Source organism: Bacidia gigantensis (genome assembly GCF_019456465.1).
Source record: "Bacidia gigantensis strain McMullin 20006 chromosome Unknown contig_125, whole genome shotgun sequence".
Taxonomy (NCBI): domain Eukaryota; kingdom Fungi; phylum Ascomycota; class Lecanoromycetes; order Lecanorales; family Ramalinaceae; genus Bacidia; species Bacidia gigantensis.
Window position 1 is genome coordinate 390,052 of NW_025408591.1, and position 17,474 is coordinate 407,525.

Here is a 17,474-nt window from a genome sequence, read left to right on the forward strand (position 1 = left end):
GAGTCTACATGCAGGGACAAATGACTCGTATCTTTCTTTGAATAGAAATTGCGTAAACAAAGCGGGCAAGAAGCATTCAACAACGAGATTGAAGCAGTCTCATATTACATTTCATAGTCACTGGAGAAGGTTCTTCGGAGCATGTTTGCTCATTCACGAGACTTCTCGGCTTAGCACTCTGGAGATATTAGGCAGAAGCGGAAATCCTTAAGTCTCATCAATGGCAAGGAGGACATATCGGACATGAACATAATATCTTGAGAGTGCGAGAGGAAAGGCTGGAATATCTAACTAAAGCTGACAGCTACGCGCCAAGACAGTCCCCAAATCTGAGCGCCGGTTAGGGATTGTGGAATTCAAGTCGTATTTGCCTCGCCTGCGTCAGCTTTTCGCCATGACCGTAAAGTCTCATCAAGTGAATCCCCAGCATTATTTTCTTTGTTCTGGAATGTCCGGAAGAATCGTCTCGAAATGTACAGCGCCTTTGACAAGGACGATTCGAGCTAGGACAACAGCCCCTTCTCGGTGCATCAGCTCCGGCGGAAGGAGGCAACCATACACAAACAATCAACGTGCTGGACCATCGGGATCGAAAGCCCGCGCTAAGCAATATGCAATACCTGCATCTGCTGCTCTCATTACTGTTCTAGCTGGCTATGCTATTCTCAGATCCTCACAACCTCGCTCCCTGGACGCTCGACCCAGCAGCCAAGGCGATGCTCTATCCAGCGGGGCTAAGGTCCAAATAACAGGCCAAGATCACGGTGATGACGTTCCCAAAGCTCCCACGGGCACCTCAACCATTCCGTATTTTCCCAAATCGATTTGGCTTCCAAATTCTGGCTCTGCTCCAGACCAAGGCAAGACGCCCGCTTTACCAGCGGGCATAGGCGCAGCACAAGAGGAGGAGGAATACCAACTTCTTGGGCTAGGTGTGCGAAAGGTCTCGCTATTCAGGATCGAGGTATATGTCGTGGGCATATATGTGGCGAAAAGTGACATTGCAAAGCTACAAGCAGGCTTGGTGAAGACTGCTGTTGGACCTGGAGCAAGTACGCTGGTGCAGGGTGAGAAGGAGGATTTGAGAAAGCAATTGCTTGATGGAAAGGGGAGCGAGAGGGTTTGGGGAGAGGTATTGAGGCAGAAAGGGGTCAGAAGTGCCGTCAGGATTGTGCCGGTGAAGAACACAAACTTCGGTCACCTAAGGGATGGGTGGATAAGGGGGATCGATGCGCGAGGAAAGGGCGAGGAGTATAGTGATGAGAGTTTCAAAAGCAGTGTCGCTAATTTCAAGGCGATGATGGGTGGCAAAGGCAGTGTGGCCACGGGGAGGACGCTGCTGCTTGAAAGAGGAGTCGGTGGGGCATTAAAAGCGTGGGTGGAGGAGGATGCAGCATTGGCAGTCCCAGGAGCTCCGTATTTACTGACAGGCAAAGGCGATCGTATGACTTTCTTGGGTAAGGTTGAGGATGAGAGGGTCAGTAGACTGGTCTGGCTGGGATATATCTCAGGCGAAAATCCTGCAAGTGAAGCGGCGAGGCAGAGCGTCGTCGACGGCGTTATTGACCTTGTCGAAAGGCCGATTGGAACGATAGAAACTCAGGTAGTCTAGTAATCAAAACACAATATGACAATGTAACTGTATCGACCCATTGAAAATTAGTGTCTTTTTGCACCCAAAAACTGCTCGGCCAATGGGAGACTTTCCGGCCGAGGTACGGAACGTACACTTCTCTCCACGCTTTGCCTGTATCAAGACCCTCGTGTATTTCGACAACCCTATATTGATAACCTTGCTTGAACGACGGGCTTCGACCTTTCTTAATGTCTCTTCACAAAGTGACAGACTCCGTCTCGTACCGCTCTGCTGCTCGCTGCTGATCAGAGAGCCGCGTTCCAGCGTACTAACGTGGAGTATGGCGACGATGCCATTGCCTCTACAAAAATCGTCGCAGCACAACTCAGCAGACCGAAATTTCTTCTTGACAGATCTTTGAATGTCCAATTAGTCTAGTTCGATATGTCGGCTACTAGCGAAGTCAACCACGCCAGCGATTTGAACCACAACAATACGCCTCCAGCGAAGCGACGAAGGATCGCTCTGGCATGCGTCGATTGCCGGCGCCGGAAGCTCAAATGCGACCGAATTTTTCCGGCTTGTACCCGATGCCAAAAAGCCAACCTTGCGGACAAATGCACCTACGATCAGGATGCTATGGTGGCGGCGACAGAGGACTTGCCAAGCGTAGTCAATCCCGCCGGTGGCCATTGCGAACAAGGCGTCGTCACAGCCAAGCAGATCACTTCCAATCCATTGGTCGGCTACACCAATCCAACATAGATCATGGTGTCAATGCTGACCATAGCATGTAGGCTCGAATTGAGCAACTCCAGCATCGCATGATTGGAATAGAGAGAATAGTCAATGGCAGCGTACTTGGTATGATGCCATTACGGAGTGAGTCTGATCTTCGTGGAATGACATCAAATGTGTTGCATGAACCTTCGGACAGTCATCAGGAGATGATGCTGTACAAAGGCAAAAGCTTCAAGACCGCTTTCTATGGAGCGAGCCACCCCCCAGCTATTTATCTCAAGTAAGGCAGACCAAAGTCTCAGTGAGCTATGTAGGCTGTACTAATGCATCTAGCTACCTGAGCTACGGCAATTCATGAACCAAATGACTGTTCAACATCCAGGCAGCCAGCAACTCCAAAAGGAATTAAAGGCTGCCAAAATCAAAGGCCCAAAGGGTCCCGATGGTCCCATAAATGATGATTATATGATCCGCCTGTTGCAAAACGTTGGCAAGGATGTAACCGATCTGCTTGTGAAAACTTATGTGAGGTACTTCGAGACAACTTACCGAGTTTTGCATCCACCATCCTTCTGGAAGGAATACTCCCTCCTTTGGCACCCTTCAAGCAACGCTAATCCTAGCTTCATTTGCCTTGTATTACTCATGATGGCGGCCACGAACCATGTGCGGACGGAAGACACGTCGTTGTATAAGGGACCCTCCTCACTTGCCCGTGAAGAAGCCTGCATGTGGATCGAGAAATGCAATGCGTGGTTGGCCACTCAGAGTCAGAAACATATGACTCTCGTATACATGCAAGCACAGTGCGTCCTTACTATTGCCAAGAGGATTAATCAGTACAAGAACAAAAGAACATGGACTTCCACAGGGAAACTCCTTCACTTTGCTATTTCAATTGGGCTCCATCGAGACATTGAGATCCTTCATCGTCAGCGTGGGAATTCTTGCAAAAAGCGGACGTCCTTGTTTGACCAGGAAATGCGACGAAGATTATGGTGGACAATAGCTGAACTCGAGTTGCAAAGCGCCATTGAAAGGGGCATGCCTCCATCTCTTCCAGATCTAGTAGTTGATTGTGGCTCACCCCTGAATTGCAACGATGATGACCTGGACCCCGAGATGACCCAGTGGCCCAGTTCACATCCAGTATCTCATTTCACATCATCCGCATGTCTACATTATTTGAGCACCACATTCAAATTGCGGCAAGATCTTGTGGCTTTCAGTAACGGGGGCCGTCGGCATCAAGGCCAATTGCAAAGGATGGTAGACAAGGTTCTTGACCAGATTCCTGAATGGGACAGTCATGGCGCAGAAATCGCAAATTCACTAGCTGCCCTTCGAATGGAACAAGCGACAATTCTTCTGCACCGCCAAATCGTAGTCTGCGAAGACGCCTCTCGCTCTAGTTTTGCGGTGCTTTTGGAGGCAGCTGTTCATACCATTGATATCCATCATAGGCTTCTAACTTCGCGACTCAATGTTTGGAGCCTGTTTGACCTTGACATACTGAACGCAGCTTTGAGTATAGCATACGCATACACAAAGACGGGACTCAGAAATGGTATTGCTGTTTTCTATCGGCCGAACATTTCAAGATACTGACTCTCAACAGCCCGTAAATCCATGTTTGGCAGTTCGATCTTAGATGTCAACGACGCTGTTGCTTGCCTGGAACGCGGACTCGCTGTGCTCGAGCAGATTGTGATGCATCTCGGAATTGGCTTCCAGGCATATTATGCCGTCTGTGCAGTCCAAGGGCTCCTTAAAAAGCACAATTCTACTTCTGAGCAAAGTGAAGAGTATCATGCTTCGGAAAAGATCGCCCATATCATGAGACGGGTGCTGTCTCGAGAAGACAAATACTCAGTTGCAGCAACATTGGCGAGCCTTCCAAATACGGTAATCCTTTCTTATAGTGGTGGTATAGAAATTCGCTAACAAAGTCGATGATAGTCTTTCTTAACAGCTTCCAACGGTAATGGGATCGTAAATGGTGAATTACCACCTTTAATTCCTCAAGATGACAATTCGCAAACATTTACAGTAAGGTCGCAAAGTGTCCGTTCGAATAATGCCTACTCATCTGACTCAGGACATATCTCAGCTCGACAACTTCGACTTCTTGGATGGATGGGACTTTGAACCACTTTTCAGCTATTGATAAGGAGGCAGAAATAGCGCTTACTTCTATGCACAGCATGTCACACTTTTGACCGAAGATGAGTCTTCCTACCAGGCACACTACGGTGAGATTGCCACTTCTTCGGCCGAGAGTTCGGAGTTCGGCGTTCAGCATCCTGCAGACGCGTCAGCCAAAGCGCTAACTACTGGTATAAATGACACGATGGTTCCGCAAGAGAGCGCTCTCTACCCGTACCCACAGTTCGCAAACTTCGAGAAGGCAGATCCACCACCATGAATCAAGGCAAATCTCTGTCCGAGCTCAGCTCCACCAACCCTCGCTGGGCCGCCGTCGACGATTACACCTTCTCGCACCTACATCCTGCTACCCGCCAGAACCATGCCGGCCTCACTAATGCAGTCGAGACTTCCAATGCCCACGGCCTACCGGACATCGCATCATCCACTGGCCAAGCGAAATTCCTCGCCCTCCAATGTCAGATGCTTGGCGCAAAGAACGCCCTCGAAGTAGGCACCTTGGGCGGCTACACAGCGATTTGGCTAGCGACACAGAATCCCTCCATGAAGGTGACGACTCTAGAATTCAACGACAAACACGCCGACGTTGCGCGGGAAAATTTCGCGAAAGCCAGCGTCAGCGACAGGGTAGAGTGTATCACTGGTCCAGCTCTAGACACGATCCCGAAATTGTATGATCAAATTGAGAAAGGGAACAGGGATGTGTACGATTTTGTGTTCATCGATGCGGACAAGGGTAATAATTGGACTTATTTCGACTGGGCGGTCAAGATGGGGAGGCCAGGGACGTGTATTGTAGTTGGTAATGTTGTTGCGAGGGGTTATCTAGCGGACTTTGAGACGCCGGAGGCACAAACGCATCATATGGTGTTAGGTGGGAGAAATGTTGTGGAGAAAGTAGGGAAAGATGAGAGGGTCGATTCGGTGGTCATGCAGATTGTGGGAGGGAAGGGTTATGATGGGTTTTTGATGGCGGTTGTGAAGTGATGATTGACTTTTGGAGACCTCGCTTGGACTTAAGATTTGGAATTTGTTTGAAGAACTCTGGATAATAGAACAAACATGGTGTGTGCCCCTTTCTCATAAGCTTAGGCAATGCAAATTCCCCAGCTGTAAATTTTGTCTGTGCTTCGTCCAAATGTGCACTCCTTAGAATGGAAGTATTTCTAGAGATCTCTACTGAAAGCTCTGGAAGGGATAAAGACGTTGGTCGGAGAAATCTAGAAAGAATGCCTCAATGTTGAGTAATTGAGTAATTTACGGTATTTGAGTTAGCCTGAATACATGGTAATGTATGTGCCCAAGTGCGTCATAGGTGTTTACTTCTCCTCATGCATGAAGTTTGCCCAACCATAGCAAATCGTAGACTATTATGGCGGACCTACCATCAGAGTGTTCAACTGCTTCTTTTTGGCATAGTGAACCGAATGATTTTCTCCTTGGTCATCGTACCACGGAAGAGCTTCCATCAGAAGCAGATGTGGTGATAGTTGGCTCCGGGATAACCGGCGCCTCGGCCGCAAGGTTTCTGCTCGAGGATAAACGAGCGAAGGGGCTCGAGATCGTGATGCTTGAAGCACGAGAAGTCTGCTGGGGAGCCACGGGAAGGGTCAGCCAAGTCTGATTGCGAGACCACTGACGCCCAGACTGATCATTCAACACAGAATGGGGGGCATTGCCAGCCACTACTTGTTGACTCTACGCCAGACGTTGCATTATTTGAAATCCGAAACTGGGAGACTATTCGTGATTTTATCGAGCTGCATCATGTGCCCTGCGAATGGCGAGTCGTTGAAGCCTGCAGGACTTATTGGAGCCAGGCTTTAGCTGACGAAGTGAGCCAACGTGTAGCCCATTTCATAGTCACAGAGCCAGAGCTAGCTTCGAGGATCAAGCTCGAACGCGATCAGGTCAAGCTACGACGTGCTCATAGGGTTAATGGCGCACCAATCGCGACGCTCACGACCAATGCAGCGTCCCTTTGGCCGTATAAATTGATCACAAATATTATCGAAAAGCTCATACAAGGCGACGGAATCAATTTGCAGACCCAGACCCCAGTCACTAGTATTGAAAGCTGTGGGACGCCAACAAGCTCAGCGAGATGGCGTCTCCACACGTCTAGAGGCAGTATCACCGCTCGTCACGTCATTCTCGCAACGAATGGCTATACATCTCATCTTCTTCCGGAGTTCAGCGACTTGATTGTTCCAGAGCGGGGAGAACTGTCAGCTCTCCTCCCACCAAAGAACTCTACCCGCCTCCCCAATTCCTATGGCTTCGTAGGCGCAAATGATGGGATGCCTCATCATGATGACTATCTCAATCAGCGGCCATTCTCCGGCGTCCCCAATCCTGCCGGACACTTGATGTTCGGAGGCGGCAAGGCGAGTGCAACAATGGAGCATCTTGCCACAACGGATGATTCGGTCATTGACGAAGGCGAGGCTCGGTATTTGAGACGCGAGCTTCTGCATTTACTGGATCTTGATGGTGAGACAGAAGGTTTACAGGAATTAAAAGCAACGCATGAATGGTCGGGTATTTGGGGGACGAGCAGAGACCACGCTCCGTGGGTTGGAGCCGTACCTCAGCGCAAGGGTGTGTGGCTTGCTGGGGGTTATACAGGTACGTCTTTCATTCTTTCGTGTTGAATAGGTCATTAAAGCCGGTAAGCAGGCCACGGCATGCCGAATGGCACACTGTGCGGTCGAGCCGTCGTGGAAATGCTACTAGGCGAGGAAAGTGGTGCGCCTCAGGACTATGTAGAAGAGAAGCTTGTAAGGACTGGCAATTTACCGCAAAGCTATATAATCTCAGAAGAGAGGATCGCACGGGCGAGAGAATTGGATACAGTTCAAGAACAAGAGGCGAAGGGTTGGCGGGGGCCTGAAAAGCCAACTTACCTTCGAACCTAGCGCAGGAGCAAAGCGGCAAACATTTACACAAACTAGTGATGGTTTCCTTCGAAATGATAATCGAATGTGTTACTAAGTCGTTGAAGATTTGCCACTAATATCCTGAGGTCAGTATTCATGAGAGCTGTATGCCTACCAAAACTCCTTAGTGCAGTGCCCAGATTGCTTTACATTGCTCCATATCAAGTATTCAGAACCATGATCATCTCTCATACCCATCCCAATCACCTCACCCATCCATCAAGTGCTCTCCCCACCTTCTTCACTTTCAGCACATCCCTAAACGTCAGACTGACCCTCGTCTCCCTCTCTCTCCTTCCAGTCTCATACAATTCCCTCTCCCCGAGCAAATCCCAATTCGCAATCCCCTCCGCATCCAGCCCCTCATCTACCATCACACCCTCAATACCATGCAAACAACGCGTATAGACCTCATCCGTGGTAACCAACAGACTTCTCGGCTCCTGCAACACCCGCCACCTCTTCCCCTCCCCCGCCCTCTTCCCGTGCCCCTCCCCATTGCCACCACCCCCCTTCTCCACAACATCCAAAACAACACTAGCCCCCAAACTGACCGTACAGACCACCCCCGCATACGCCCCGCCATCTTCATGCGAATGAATGCCCTGGCCAGGCTTATACTCATTCACGAGACATTGATTCGGGGCTCTATGCGGCGTGTTCGCGAAAATGTGATCGCCTTTTCCGCCTCCTTTCAGGGAAGGGAGAGAGGTGAGGGAGAGGAGGCGAGGGATGATAAGGTGGGAGAGCCAGGGAGGCAGCAGGGCGTCAAGGAGGGTGTTGGAGGGGGAGAGGATGGACGGGTAGGCTTGTAGGCGTCGGTGGGAGAGGATGCGCCATTGGGGGAGGGGGGCGGTGTTTATCTGGGGTTGGAGTTGGGTTTAGTCGATGGTATGAAGGGGAGAGGTGAGGGGGAAGGGGGGACCAACGTGGTGGAGAAGAGAAGCCTCTTCTGTGCGGGTGATGAAGTTGGGGATGTAATATGCGGTTGGTGGGAGGGAGGGTATAAGGGCGTCTTCTAGGGAGGGTGGAAGGGGGAGGCGATCCATGTCGATGGTATGGGAGGCATCTTGAAAGCCATGACAGGTCTTGAAGAGGGATGGAACGTCAAATGTCAAAGAGCGTTCCGGTGACAGCGGCTCGGCCGCCGTTTCTGGCGGAAATAAAACTGAAATATTATACTAGTTCTAGGGCCTTTCAGCGTGTAAATTATCTTCGATACATGTGATGGCTTTGGTGACTTGGATGAAAGATAGGGGCATGATCATGGGCTTTGTAACTCGAGAAATCGAGATCGGAGACTCCTTGTTCCCTTGGCTTAACGATGTATGCAAAATACAGGTATTCTTCATGTCATTTCCACGCTCACGCACTCAAGGCCCTGAGCCTCTACAGACTTTGCCGATATCTGCCGATATACATTGTTTCCTTGGCCGTTATTAAAAGCTATTGTTCTTCTAGTGTATTTGAAGGATATGCCAGGAGCGTTGAAGAAGAAGATACATTGTAACATGTGTAATTCACTGCTTGAGTTCCAATTTATAATGGTGCCTCGTATCGACGCACACGTTCGTCATATCTGCAGAATGCACGACACTTGAAACATGATCGCGGAATTTGCTCACAGTACGGTTATATTGCCGGTGAAGGAGTCCATATCGCCAACATCATCCGGCTCCTCAGCCGAAATCAACTTCACACCAATTATCCGTCTATCGCCACCAAGCATCTTACCACCTCGTCCTAACCCATCAATATTCGCGACGTCCCATGGACAGCGATGAAAGATGAACCTCGCTCTCTGAGCGACACTAGTGATCGTAAATCTGTCTTGGTATCGTCTGACTGGGCTCACAGGGGGTAGGTTGAATTTTAGGGTTATTTTGCAGGTACCCACTTTGCCAGGGCGCGTGATGTCGTAGGGTGGGTGTATGATATTTGGACCCTGTGCTGCCATGTCCGTGGTCAAGATATTCTCCACGTCTCTGCCTGGAGCGTCAAAACGAAGGTAATCGATCAATGCTAGGGCATCTTTCTGCAGGCATATTGCCTTGTCTACGTCTTCAGCGTAGCAGATGATATCCGATTCCTCGACTGATTGAGGCGCCGCATATGTGATCACGGAACATGCAAAGAATAGTGCGAGGACAGAAATGGATCGTAGCTTTGGCATGATGAAGCCGCCAAGCTGGGAAATGTGGAAAGCCGATTTTGTGAATACTGTATTGGAAAGTGGAAATATCCCTCATCGAGGCAAGTTGAAAAGCGTAAGCCATATCTAGACAATATCGGCCAACTTAGACCAATGATTGTACCGTGAAACATCATCTCAGACCCGAGACTGCTTGTCTTCCGCTGGTTTTACATTGTCTTGGTCGGGCAATGGAGAATCAAAGCCGCTCTGCATGTGGAATCGCATTTCAGATCTATGCGCAGGGGGTGCTATGCCTTCATGTGGTGAAGATTTGTGCCCGCGTTAGGGCTGCAGTGTCCCACGAGATGCGGAAAATAGCCTTCTGTCTGAGATAAGCGCCGACCGTTCGTCTGGGAAAGGCACCATTGGTTCGACTTTGAAGGATGTTGTGGTCTATCAAAGACGCATAACTTATCAGTGAGGATTATAAGATTTCCTCCAAAAATTATGATCGTATTATGCGCTTCGTAAGCTGCCAAAGGCAAGCGCATGATTAGCAAGATCAAAACAAACACTTACAAAGTCCTCAGTTCGAGCTCGATTGCTTTCAATTTTTTTTGTGAACACAAAATCCATCTAAAAGTATTACATTTTGAGGTGCCTCAGGAAAGATGGGCAGCCAGCAGCAGGTGGGCAAATTTTGCATTAGCTGAATTAGCAAACAGTCCGTAACTTGATCTCTTGAAGATTTCATATACTTGACTAGAGAGAGTCAGCCTTATGATCAGGATGCATGGAGTGATCGGGCAAAGGATAGGTAGATCTGGCTTCCGGTGCTCTTCATTGGCACGGTCGGAACTGATCTTCAAACGGAGAGCTTCTGTAGTAGCACGTTCCTGGCTGAGTGATCTCCACAGCGGTCTAAGTATGGGTCCCATTATTCGGCCCCCGCTTCACTTCAAGATGATGCACGTTGAGATCGTATTGGGGTTCTTTCTTTGGCTAATGTGCATCCACGGCTGCACGGCCAAGATAACGATTTCCCGTGTGTATAGGCCGACCGTCATGTAGGCCAACGCACAGCAGGTTCAAAAAAAGCTTCGTGGGCATAGACTATCCCGAGACTATCAAGTAATCTCTGACCAGACATTCGTTCCCTTTTCAAGCACTTTTGAGATATGCCAATTTGCAGGATGTACGGGCGAAAACAGATAATGAGCGCAAGAGAAGTGGTCAAAAAAGACTCAAACTTACAGTGAACGAAAAGGGGGATCGCACTTCTTCAAGGCTTGCCATTGTTGATCTGTCGAGGGGCAAGAGTCCGAAAAAGAAGAGATAGGCGCGAATATTGTAAAGATACACAGGAGCAAGAGTGGATTCCCTCGGACGTCGGGGCTCAGGACTGGCCAAACGATTTGATTCCTTTTGCAACTGCTCTTGTGCTTTAACATACACTTTACCTCCTCTCCTGAATGTTTTTTTCACTTCGTATTGTACATGCGATAATCGTGTAAATTTTAGGAATCATAGCCTTCGGCGCTTAGTCGCAGAAAGCATCCCCAGATGATGTTAATTCCCAAATCTCTTAGTTTAAAGTACTTTTACTCTCTGACATTCAGGTATCCACAGGCTCTGAACTCACAATTCATTCAAGCCTCTTGAAGCAGCTTCGTCACTGTTACTATCTGGTATCCTCTTCGCTTGATCTCGGGTATCACTTCCTTCAGCATAGGAACAGTCCAGCTTCTCCTATCATGGCATATGATAATGCCTCCTTTCCGCAACTTGCTCAATATATGTTTGGCATTGACTCGCCAGATGCGTATCTGAGGGTCGTGTGGATAGATGCTGCCAAGGATCAACCGATAACCTAGTCTCGCTATCGTCGTTCGCATTCTTGTACTGAAGAAGCCGGATCCGGGACGGAAGTACTTTGGTGGTGAGCCAATATTTACGTCACGGTAAATGCTCTGGATTTTGTCCTCGACCGTGTGAATCTGCTCAGCTAGTAGGACATCGGTCAATGACCGGGAGGGTTCATCGTGCATAGCATGGTTGCCAAGCTCGTTGCCATTGCGTACAAGGTCTTTCAATGTCTCTTCGCGTCCGTCAACCTGCGATCCGATGATGAAGAAAGTCGCAGTAGCGCCATTCTCTATCAAGAGTTCTGAGATCTCTTGTGTGTATTCTGATGGTCCATCATCGATCGTAAGTGCGATCAGCGGCTTCGAAGTCTGCACATGCCACAGTACGTCAGGCCAACGTCCTTGAAGGACGCGGATCAGGCTGAATGGTGCTTTGTACACGATGTAGAAGGGTAAAATTAGGAGGCAGAGGGCGATGAGGACTCTAAGCATCCACGGTTGTCTAAAAAATGCATACTTGTAAGATCTTATACGCCTTTGGCTTAACATGGAATGCGCATGGCTGATTCTCTTTAGGGAGGATGAGTGGTAGGTAATATTGCAACCTTCAAAGGGGCTCTTGGCCGGTACCTTGAGCTAGTACAAATTGAGAATTGTGGGGAATTTAGCGTTGGACACGGGGATCCGGCCGCGGCCTCAATCTGAGAAGAGACGGACCCGCATTTGGCGCAGGAACAGCGAAGACCTCTCCCCGAGGAGCATGGACCTGGTTGGTATGCCAGTACTAGCAAAGAAAAGTGTGCTGACTGAGTTACAGCTTCTTTAGAAAGAATTTACAACCCCTTATTTTGTTCGAGACGATGCAGGTCGAAGTCAAGAGACAGGCCGGAAACAGCTGGATTGATGTAGAACAACCAGAGCTGAAAGGCAGCAGAAGAAGTGTTCCGACAATAGTAGGATGACTCGCCAGCCCAAATCAGTTATGAGTCTTGCCGGGTTGGATTGTCAACCTCGTTCACCTTGGAGTCTTCAACATATGATAAAATCTTAGCGTACAATTATGTAATTAGGGCCGTCATCAATTCCTATGAAATCAGACACATTTTGCGCGAAGAGGCATAATCACAATTTCACTACCACCTGAACAATATTATTTGTGAGACTTCTTTGATAGGAGCTAAGTAGAGACCTAAGGATCAGAAATCATTTGGAAGCCTTTGAACGTATTCAAGGGCGTCCTACATAAAGAATATGCGTCCTAGTCAAATGGCCGGGCGTTCCTGCATCCGGCCTAGTGTCGCACCTCCGCTGAGCGATAGAACCTTATGACTAGCGACGAAGACCCCCTCGACCACAACGGGGAACGGCAACAATCCAACACAGAAGTGGATTTGCTTTCAATCGCAAGCAAATGCTCAGGGACAAAGTAATCAGTGCTTGAGCGGAGGTGGCTAGTCTAAGAGGCTCAAACAACAATATTTGGTCAAGATCATTTCTTGCTTAGTATGTGGATGATGCTAATGCTACTTACTTGTTGCGGATCATGGTACGCATCACGAGCCCAATACCCATTGAGGATACCCGCATGTCAGTCCAACAAAAGGGCCAATTTGGGCTGAGCACGCAGAAGAGACACGGACACTTGACTTCATCCTTCACGCAGTCTTTTCAGATGTTGAAGAGCGTGTACTCATCACCGTAATTCGTCTTGAATGGTGAAATGCCAGCCGAAAGATTGAACCGGAATTTGAGCTCGTTGCCTTTCTTGTACACGCCATAACTTCCGCTGGCGACCCACAAATCAATTCCAAGATTGACGCCGCTATCAATTCCTCCGGTGTATGAAGAGCCAATCTTGGAGCCCCCCAGAGTGGTGTACAACCCGATTTCTTTATCGTCAATATCGTAGTAGCCGACAACCTGACCGTCCCATGTCAGACTGTGAGCAACTTGTTACACATAGTGGAAGGCCTCACTCCTAATTGAAATGGCAACTGGATCGAAATTTCCTTCCTATTTCCGCTGTGGAGGCCGGGAAAGCTAGCTTCATCAGCTGGAACCTCCTTGACTTCGTATTTGCCGTTGCCGTAGTCTGTGATAGCGACCACCGTTGTAATCGTGGAGTAGGTTACCGTTGGGGATGCCATTGTGGTGCTCGGAATGCTCAGTGGACTAAAGTTACTGTTGATATGATTTATAACGAGAAAACTGTCTCTATACTCTGTGCTTGCATCGATGTCAATTTGTCTGAAGGGAAGCCCTTGCTTATACCCTCCCGATCCCCACTCAAAACAACTCTGAACTTCAGCTGCCGGGTGTCACGGCAGACCATCTGACCCCATTGACAGCACACGCTGTCACCGGTCACTGGCGCTACATAGTGGTCAAATTTATGGGATGAGAATCGACATTTTGGAACCGTCTCACATCACGCTCTGAAGGCTAGAAATGGTCACTCCGCATTAGGCTATCCGCTCTTGTGGTTTAGGTCGCTCCGCTGTCACACGCTACATCGCGCACTTGCATGCGCTACCACTTTCATCAAGCAGCTAAATATACCGGTGCTTTCGCGAAAAGCCACCTCGCACACAACGTAGTTGGATTTCACATATATTTGTAAACACTACTGGCCTCGAGCGGTCCACACGTACAATAGGTGTTCCAATGCAGCTAGAACTTGCGGTAGCGAATCTCGATGTGCATCGAGACTCACGCCACGGGGATTTGCACGAGCTGAAAGAGGAGTAATATGTAGCTATACTACTGCACCTTTGCCTTCACATCACATCTTGATACGGTGAAGAGAATCCATCGACCGAATCATCGACAAGTGTCTTCTCTACCACAGCCGGGAAGCATCGCGGCAATTCGAGCAACTTCAGCACAACCCACGAGTTCAAACAAAGTGGGTCCCTGTTATGCATCGACTAGGATCGAGAACTTCACATTGCGCACAAGGTAGCTGAAAGTTCCATAGTCTAGAGTCCGTCAAAAAGCGCTACTATCATTGCCACGAGCTGACGAGTCCTCTTCGGAACATCCTCTATGGACTGAATTGCAATGCGTAATCTTTTCTTCTCGAGATTGAATGCATTCCGTTAGACGGGAAAATTGTTCCGTAGACTTGTGTTCCCCACTTTTTCCTAGTTGCTTGAAAGTAGCAAAGACTCAAATAACAGAGTTCAGGCGACTGATAAGTCTGATAGCTTGTCTTTAAAATTCTTCACCTGACTCGCTATCAGTCCCCTGTCTAGACGCCGAGTCGAAATATATGATTACTGCGAAGGCTGATCGATGGCGAGTCGTATTACTGGAAATACCGAATATCGGACGGTTGAAATTCCAATCTAGACCCTTGGGGACCCAGTTCGCTGATCTTCATCAAAACTTACGAAAGTGACTACAATAATAAAAGCTTGACCGATTCATTTCCTCCGTTGGATTGTTCTGATTGTGGCCCAGAGATATTTCTCTCAAAATGTCTAACATAGAAGCATCAGATGACGCTCAACGAATCGAAGTCAATGGACAAGTGATTGATCCCAGTGAGCATTATGCTCGAGATGCGCAAAATACAGACCATATTATTGTGACTGTGAAGGATGTGCTTGATGATGACCAGAAGGCGGCACTGCAAAAAGAAAAGGTTGACCTGTTGGAGGACCTTGGATACAATAACATGCTTTGTCGTTACCGACCTACCAACCTGGAGCCACTCCGAAATTTGGACTTTGTTAAGCAAGTTGACGTGTATCGCAACCTTTTTAAGATTCCAGATGAGCTGACGGTATTGATCGAGGAGTTGCAGGGAAAAGCAGATTTTGAAAGCGAGGCGTTTCCAATCGATGTGATGGTTCACGAAGACGTTAAAAACCTGGACCCTCTAGCCGACGACATCTCCAAGATCTCGGAGGTTGATCGAAATCAGATGGATGTAATGCCTGACAGAATCCGTTTGAGAGTACCACTCAGCAAGCTGAAAGCAATCGCCGCCGACGATCGTGTCCGCATACTCGAGGAGGCATTGACTCCGGTCTTGTATGATGACGAAGCGAAACATATCGTAGGTGCGCCCTTGCGAATTCAAGGAGACACCGAGTTTCGCGGGGCGGGACAGATCGTTGCGGTGGTCGATGGTGGATTCGATCTTGGTAGCGTTGAAGACTGCCATCCAGCTCTCACAAATCGAATTCGTGGATTGATATCTGTTGGTCGTGCTAAAGACACGGGGACGACAGAGGCACAGAAGGTTGACGACTGGGTAGGTCATGGAACGCATGTTTGCGGGACCATCGTCGGCAAGGAGATTGAGACCTCTCGGGGAATGGTCGGAGGTGTGGCTCAAGATGCAGATTTAGTGGTCTCATCATTGCAAAATGCTAAAGGGAAAGTGATTGACGTGATGCCGAGCATGCAGGTCCTGTTCGAGGTGCCATATAAATTGCACCACGCTTGCATACACTCAAACTCATGGGGCGACAATCTGAGCGGTGGCATGATGCAACGTGCGTATACCACTGATGCAAGCACTATTGACGACTTTGTAAGAACGAACCCCGATGTCTTAATCTGCTTTTCTGCAGGGAACTACAATGAGAATGTCAAGGACAGGCCTCCTAAGGGTGAGGAAAAGCCTGCAATCGGGTCCCAGGCTTCGGCGAAGAATTGTCTGACAGTCGGCGCTTCGGGTTCAACGAGAGCTGTGGTAGATACAAAGACCAGCCATGTTGACAAAGTTGACCCAAACTTAATGTCGCCAATAAGTAGCAGAGGGCCAGTAAAAGGTTTTAGAGGTGATCCGCCAACAGTGAAACGTATGAAGCCTGATGTGGTTGCGCCAGGCCATAACGTCGTTTCAGCTCACACAAGACACCCAAAAGCCCCAATTGATGGGCTCCCAGAGGCTACTAGCAGCTCATTTCCTGATGTCCTATGGAAAGTCCGGACTGGCACCAGCCATTCAACACCACTTGTCTCTGGCTGCGCTGCAATATTACGTCAAGTTCTGCAAAGTAAGGGATGCCAAAACCCTCCAGCTGCTCTGCTCAAAGCTATCATTATTAATGGCGCCGACAAGCTTCCTGACATTGACGTCGAAGCTCAGGGATTTGGCCGTGTTAATCTGCAATCTTCCGTGAATATGTTGCAGACGCCTCCAATTTTGGCCGAGAACATTTTGAAATCCGCAATATCTTCGTCAGGAGGTAGTGTGATCGGGAACTCTCTGCGACAAAATGATAGCTTCGCATTTGAATTGTCGCCGGTCAAGGCGGCTGACGAGCTGGAGCTGAAGATCACAATGGTCTACAACGACAAAGGTGGTGGCCAAATTCAGAACAACTTGAACCTCGCCGTCGTCGACAAAGTGACCGGTGAGATCAGACACGGCGGACTTTCCGAGGATGACATTGACGTCCAGAACAATGTGGAGCAAGTCGTCTGCCAGCCAGCCCCAACAACGCCAGTGATTGTCCGCGTCACAGCTCAGAAGATATTCAAAGACTTGGACCAGGATTTCGTTCTTGCGTGGTCAACCACTGCGCCGTTTCAGATTGAGGGTCAGGGTACGACATGACTCGCTTGGTAGGAGGAACCACCACTGATGTAGCAGAGCAATAGGTGAGATTGTTTGAAAAATACAGACATAGCGTGTAAAAATAGTAATGAAAGCCATTCTGTTACACAACATATTGATGATCAAAGTAAGTCCAAGAGCCAGAATCCTTTTAGGAAGGCAGGCGACAAGGGAATACGTGGGACAGAGTACTCTACTGCCCATTTACAAAAGATAGGACGCTAATCGCCCACATTCTTGCGAACACGACGACAACGTGGCAAAATATCTCCATTGGAGAGACAATTGAATGACTTGGACTCTTTGAAATGTTCGTCCCATATTTGATAATAAAGCAGGATATCTTTAGCGGGTTTCGATCAAACACCTGGCATATCAACGAATATGTCGTAATTGTGCACAAGGACAAATGAATATAAAGGGACGTAGAATTTTCAATTCCTTAGGTTTCATTACTGGAAAATTACCGTGTAACATT

The 17,474-nt window shown here is 48.6% G+C and overlaps 7 protein-coding genes across 7 annotated transcripts; 4 read left to right on the top strand and 3 right to left on the bottom strand.

Moving 5' to 3' along the window:
• Positions 1-394: 394 nt before the first annotated feature.
• Positions 395-1,612, top strand: KY384_000931 (uncharacterized protein; the record flags this gene model as incomplete). Its single annotated transcript, XM_044809464.1, has 1 exon — positions 395-1,612. One exon carries the CDS (start codon positions 395-397, stop codon positions 1,610-1,612), a length of 1,218 nt encoding a protein of 405 aa, XP_044673371.1.
• A 788-nt stretch (positions 1,613-2,400) lies between these two features.
• On the top strand, positions 2,401-5,470 carry KY384_000932 (uncharacterized protein; the record flags this gene model as incomplete). Its single annotated transcript, XM_044809465.1, has 7 exons — positions 2,401-2,458; positions 2,521-2,597; positions 2,651-3,884; positions 3,936-4,222; positions 4,277-4,366; positions 4,521-4,653; positions 4,707-5,470. 7 exons carry the CDS (start codon positions 2,401-2,403, stop codon positions 5,468-5,470), a joined length of 2,643 nt encoding a protein of 880 aa, XP_044673372.1.
• Positions 5,471-5,767: 297 nt separating this feature from the next.
• On the top strand, positions 5,768-7,401 carry KY384_000933 (uncharacterized protein; the record flags this gene model as incomplete). The annotated part of the gene is made up of 4 exons (XM_044809466.1): positions 5,768-5,787; positions 5,903-6,092; positions 6,148-7,111; positions 7,163-7,401. 4 exons carry the CDS (start codon positions 5,768-5,770, stop codon positions 7,399-7,401), a joined length of 1,413 nt encoding a protein of 470 aa, XP_044673373.1.
• Positions 7,402-9,043: 1,642 nt separating this feature from the next.
• On the bottom strand, positions 9,044-9,595 carry KY384_000934 (uncharacterized protein; the record flags this gene model as incomplete). Its single annotated transcript, XM_044809467.1, has 1 exon — positions 9,044-9,595. The coding sequence occupies one exon, from the start codon at positions 9,593-9,595 to the stop codon at positions 9,044-9,046; it is 552 nt and encodes a 183-aa protein (XP_044673374.1).
• A 1,610-nt stretch (positions 9,596-11,205) lies between these two features.
• On the bottom strand, positions 11,206-11,970 carry KY384_000935 (uncharacterized protein; the record flags this gene model as incomplete). The annotated part of the gene is made up of 1 exon (XM_044809468.1): positions 11,206-11,970. One exon carries the CDS (start codon positions 11,968-11,970, stop codon positions 11,206-11,208), a length of 765 nt encoding a protein of 254 aa, XP_044673375.1.
• Positions 11,971-13,089: 1,119 nt separating this feature from the next.
• KY384_000936 (uncharacterized protein) lies at positions 13,090-13,568 on the bottom strand (the record flags this gene model as incomplete). Its single annotated transcript, XM_044809469.1, has 2 exons — positions 13,090-13,341; positions 13,362-13,568. 2 exons carry the CDS (start codon positions 13,566-13,568, stop codon positions 13,090-13,092), a joined length of 459 nt encoding a protein of 152 aa, XP_044673376.1.
• Positions 13,569-14,899: 1,331 nt separating this feature from the next.
• KY384_000937 (uncharacterized protein) lies at positions 14,900-17,213 on the top strand (the record flags this gene model as incomplete). The annotated part of the gene is made up of 2 exons (XM_044809470.1): positions 14,900-16,985; positions 17,083-17,213. 2 exons carry the CDS (start codon positions 14,900-14,902, stop codon positions 17,211-17,213), a joined length of 2,217 nt encoding a protein of 738 aa, XP_044673377.1.
• Between the last annotated feature and the right edge of the window lie 261 nt (positions 17,214-17,474).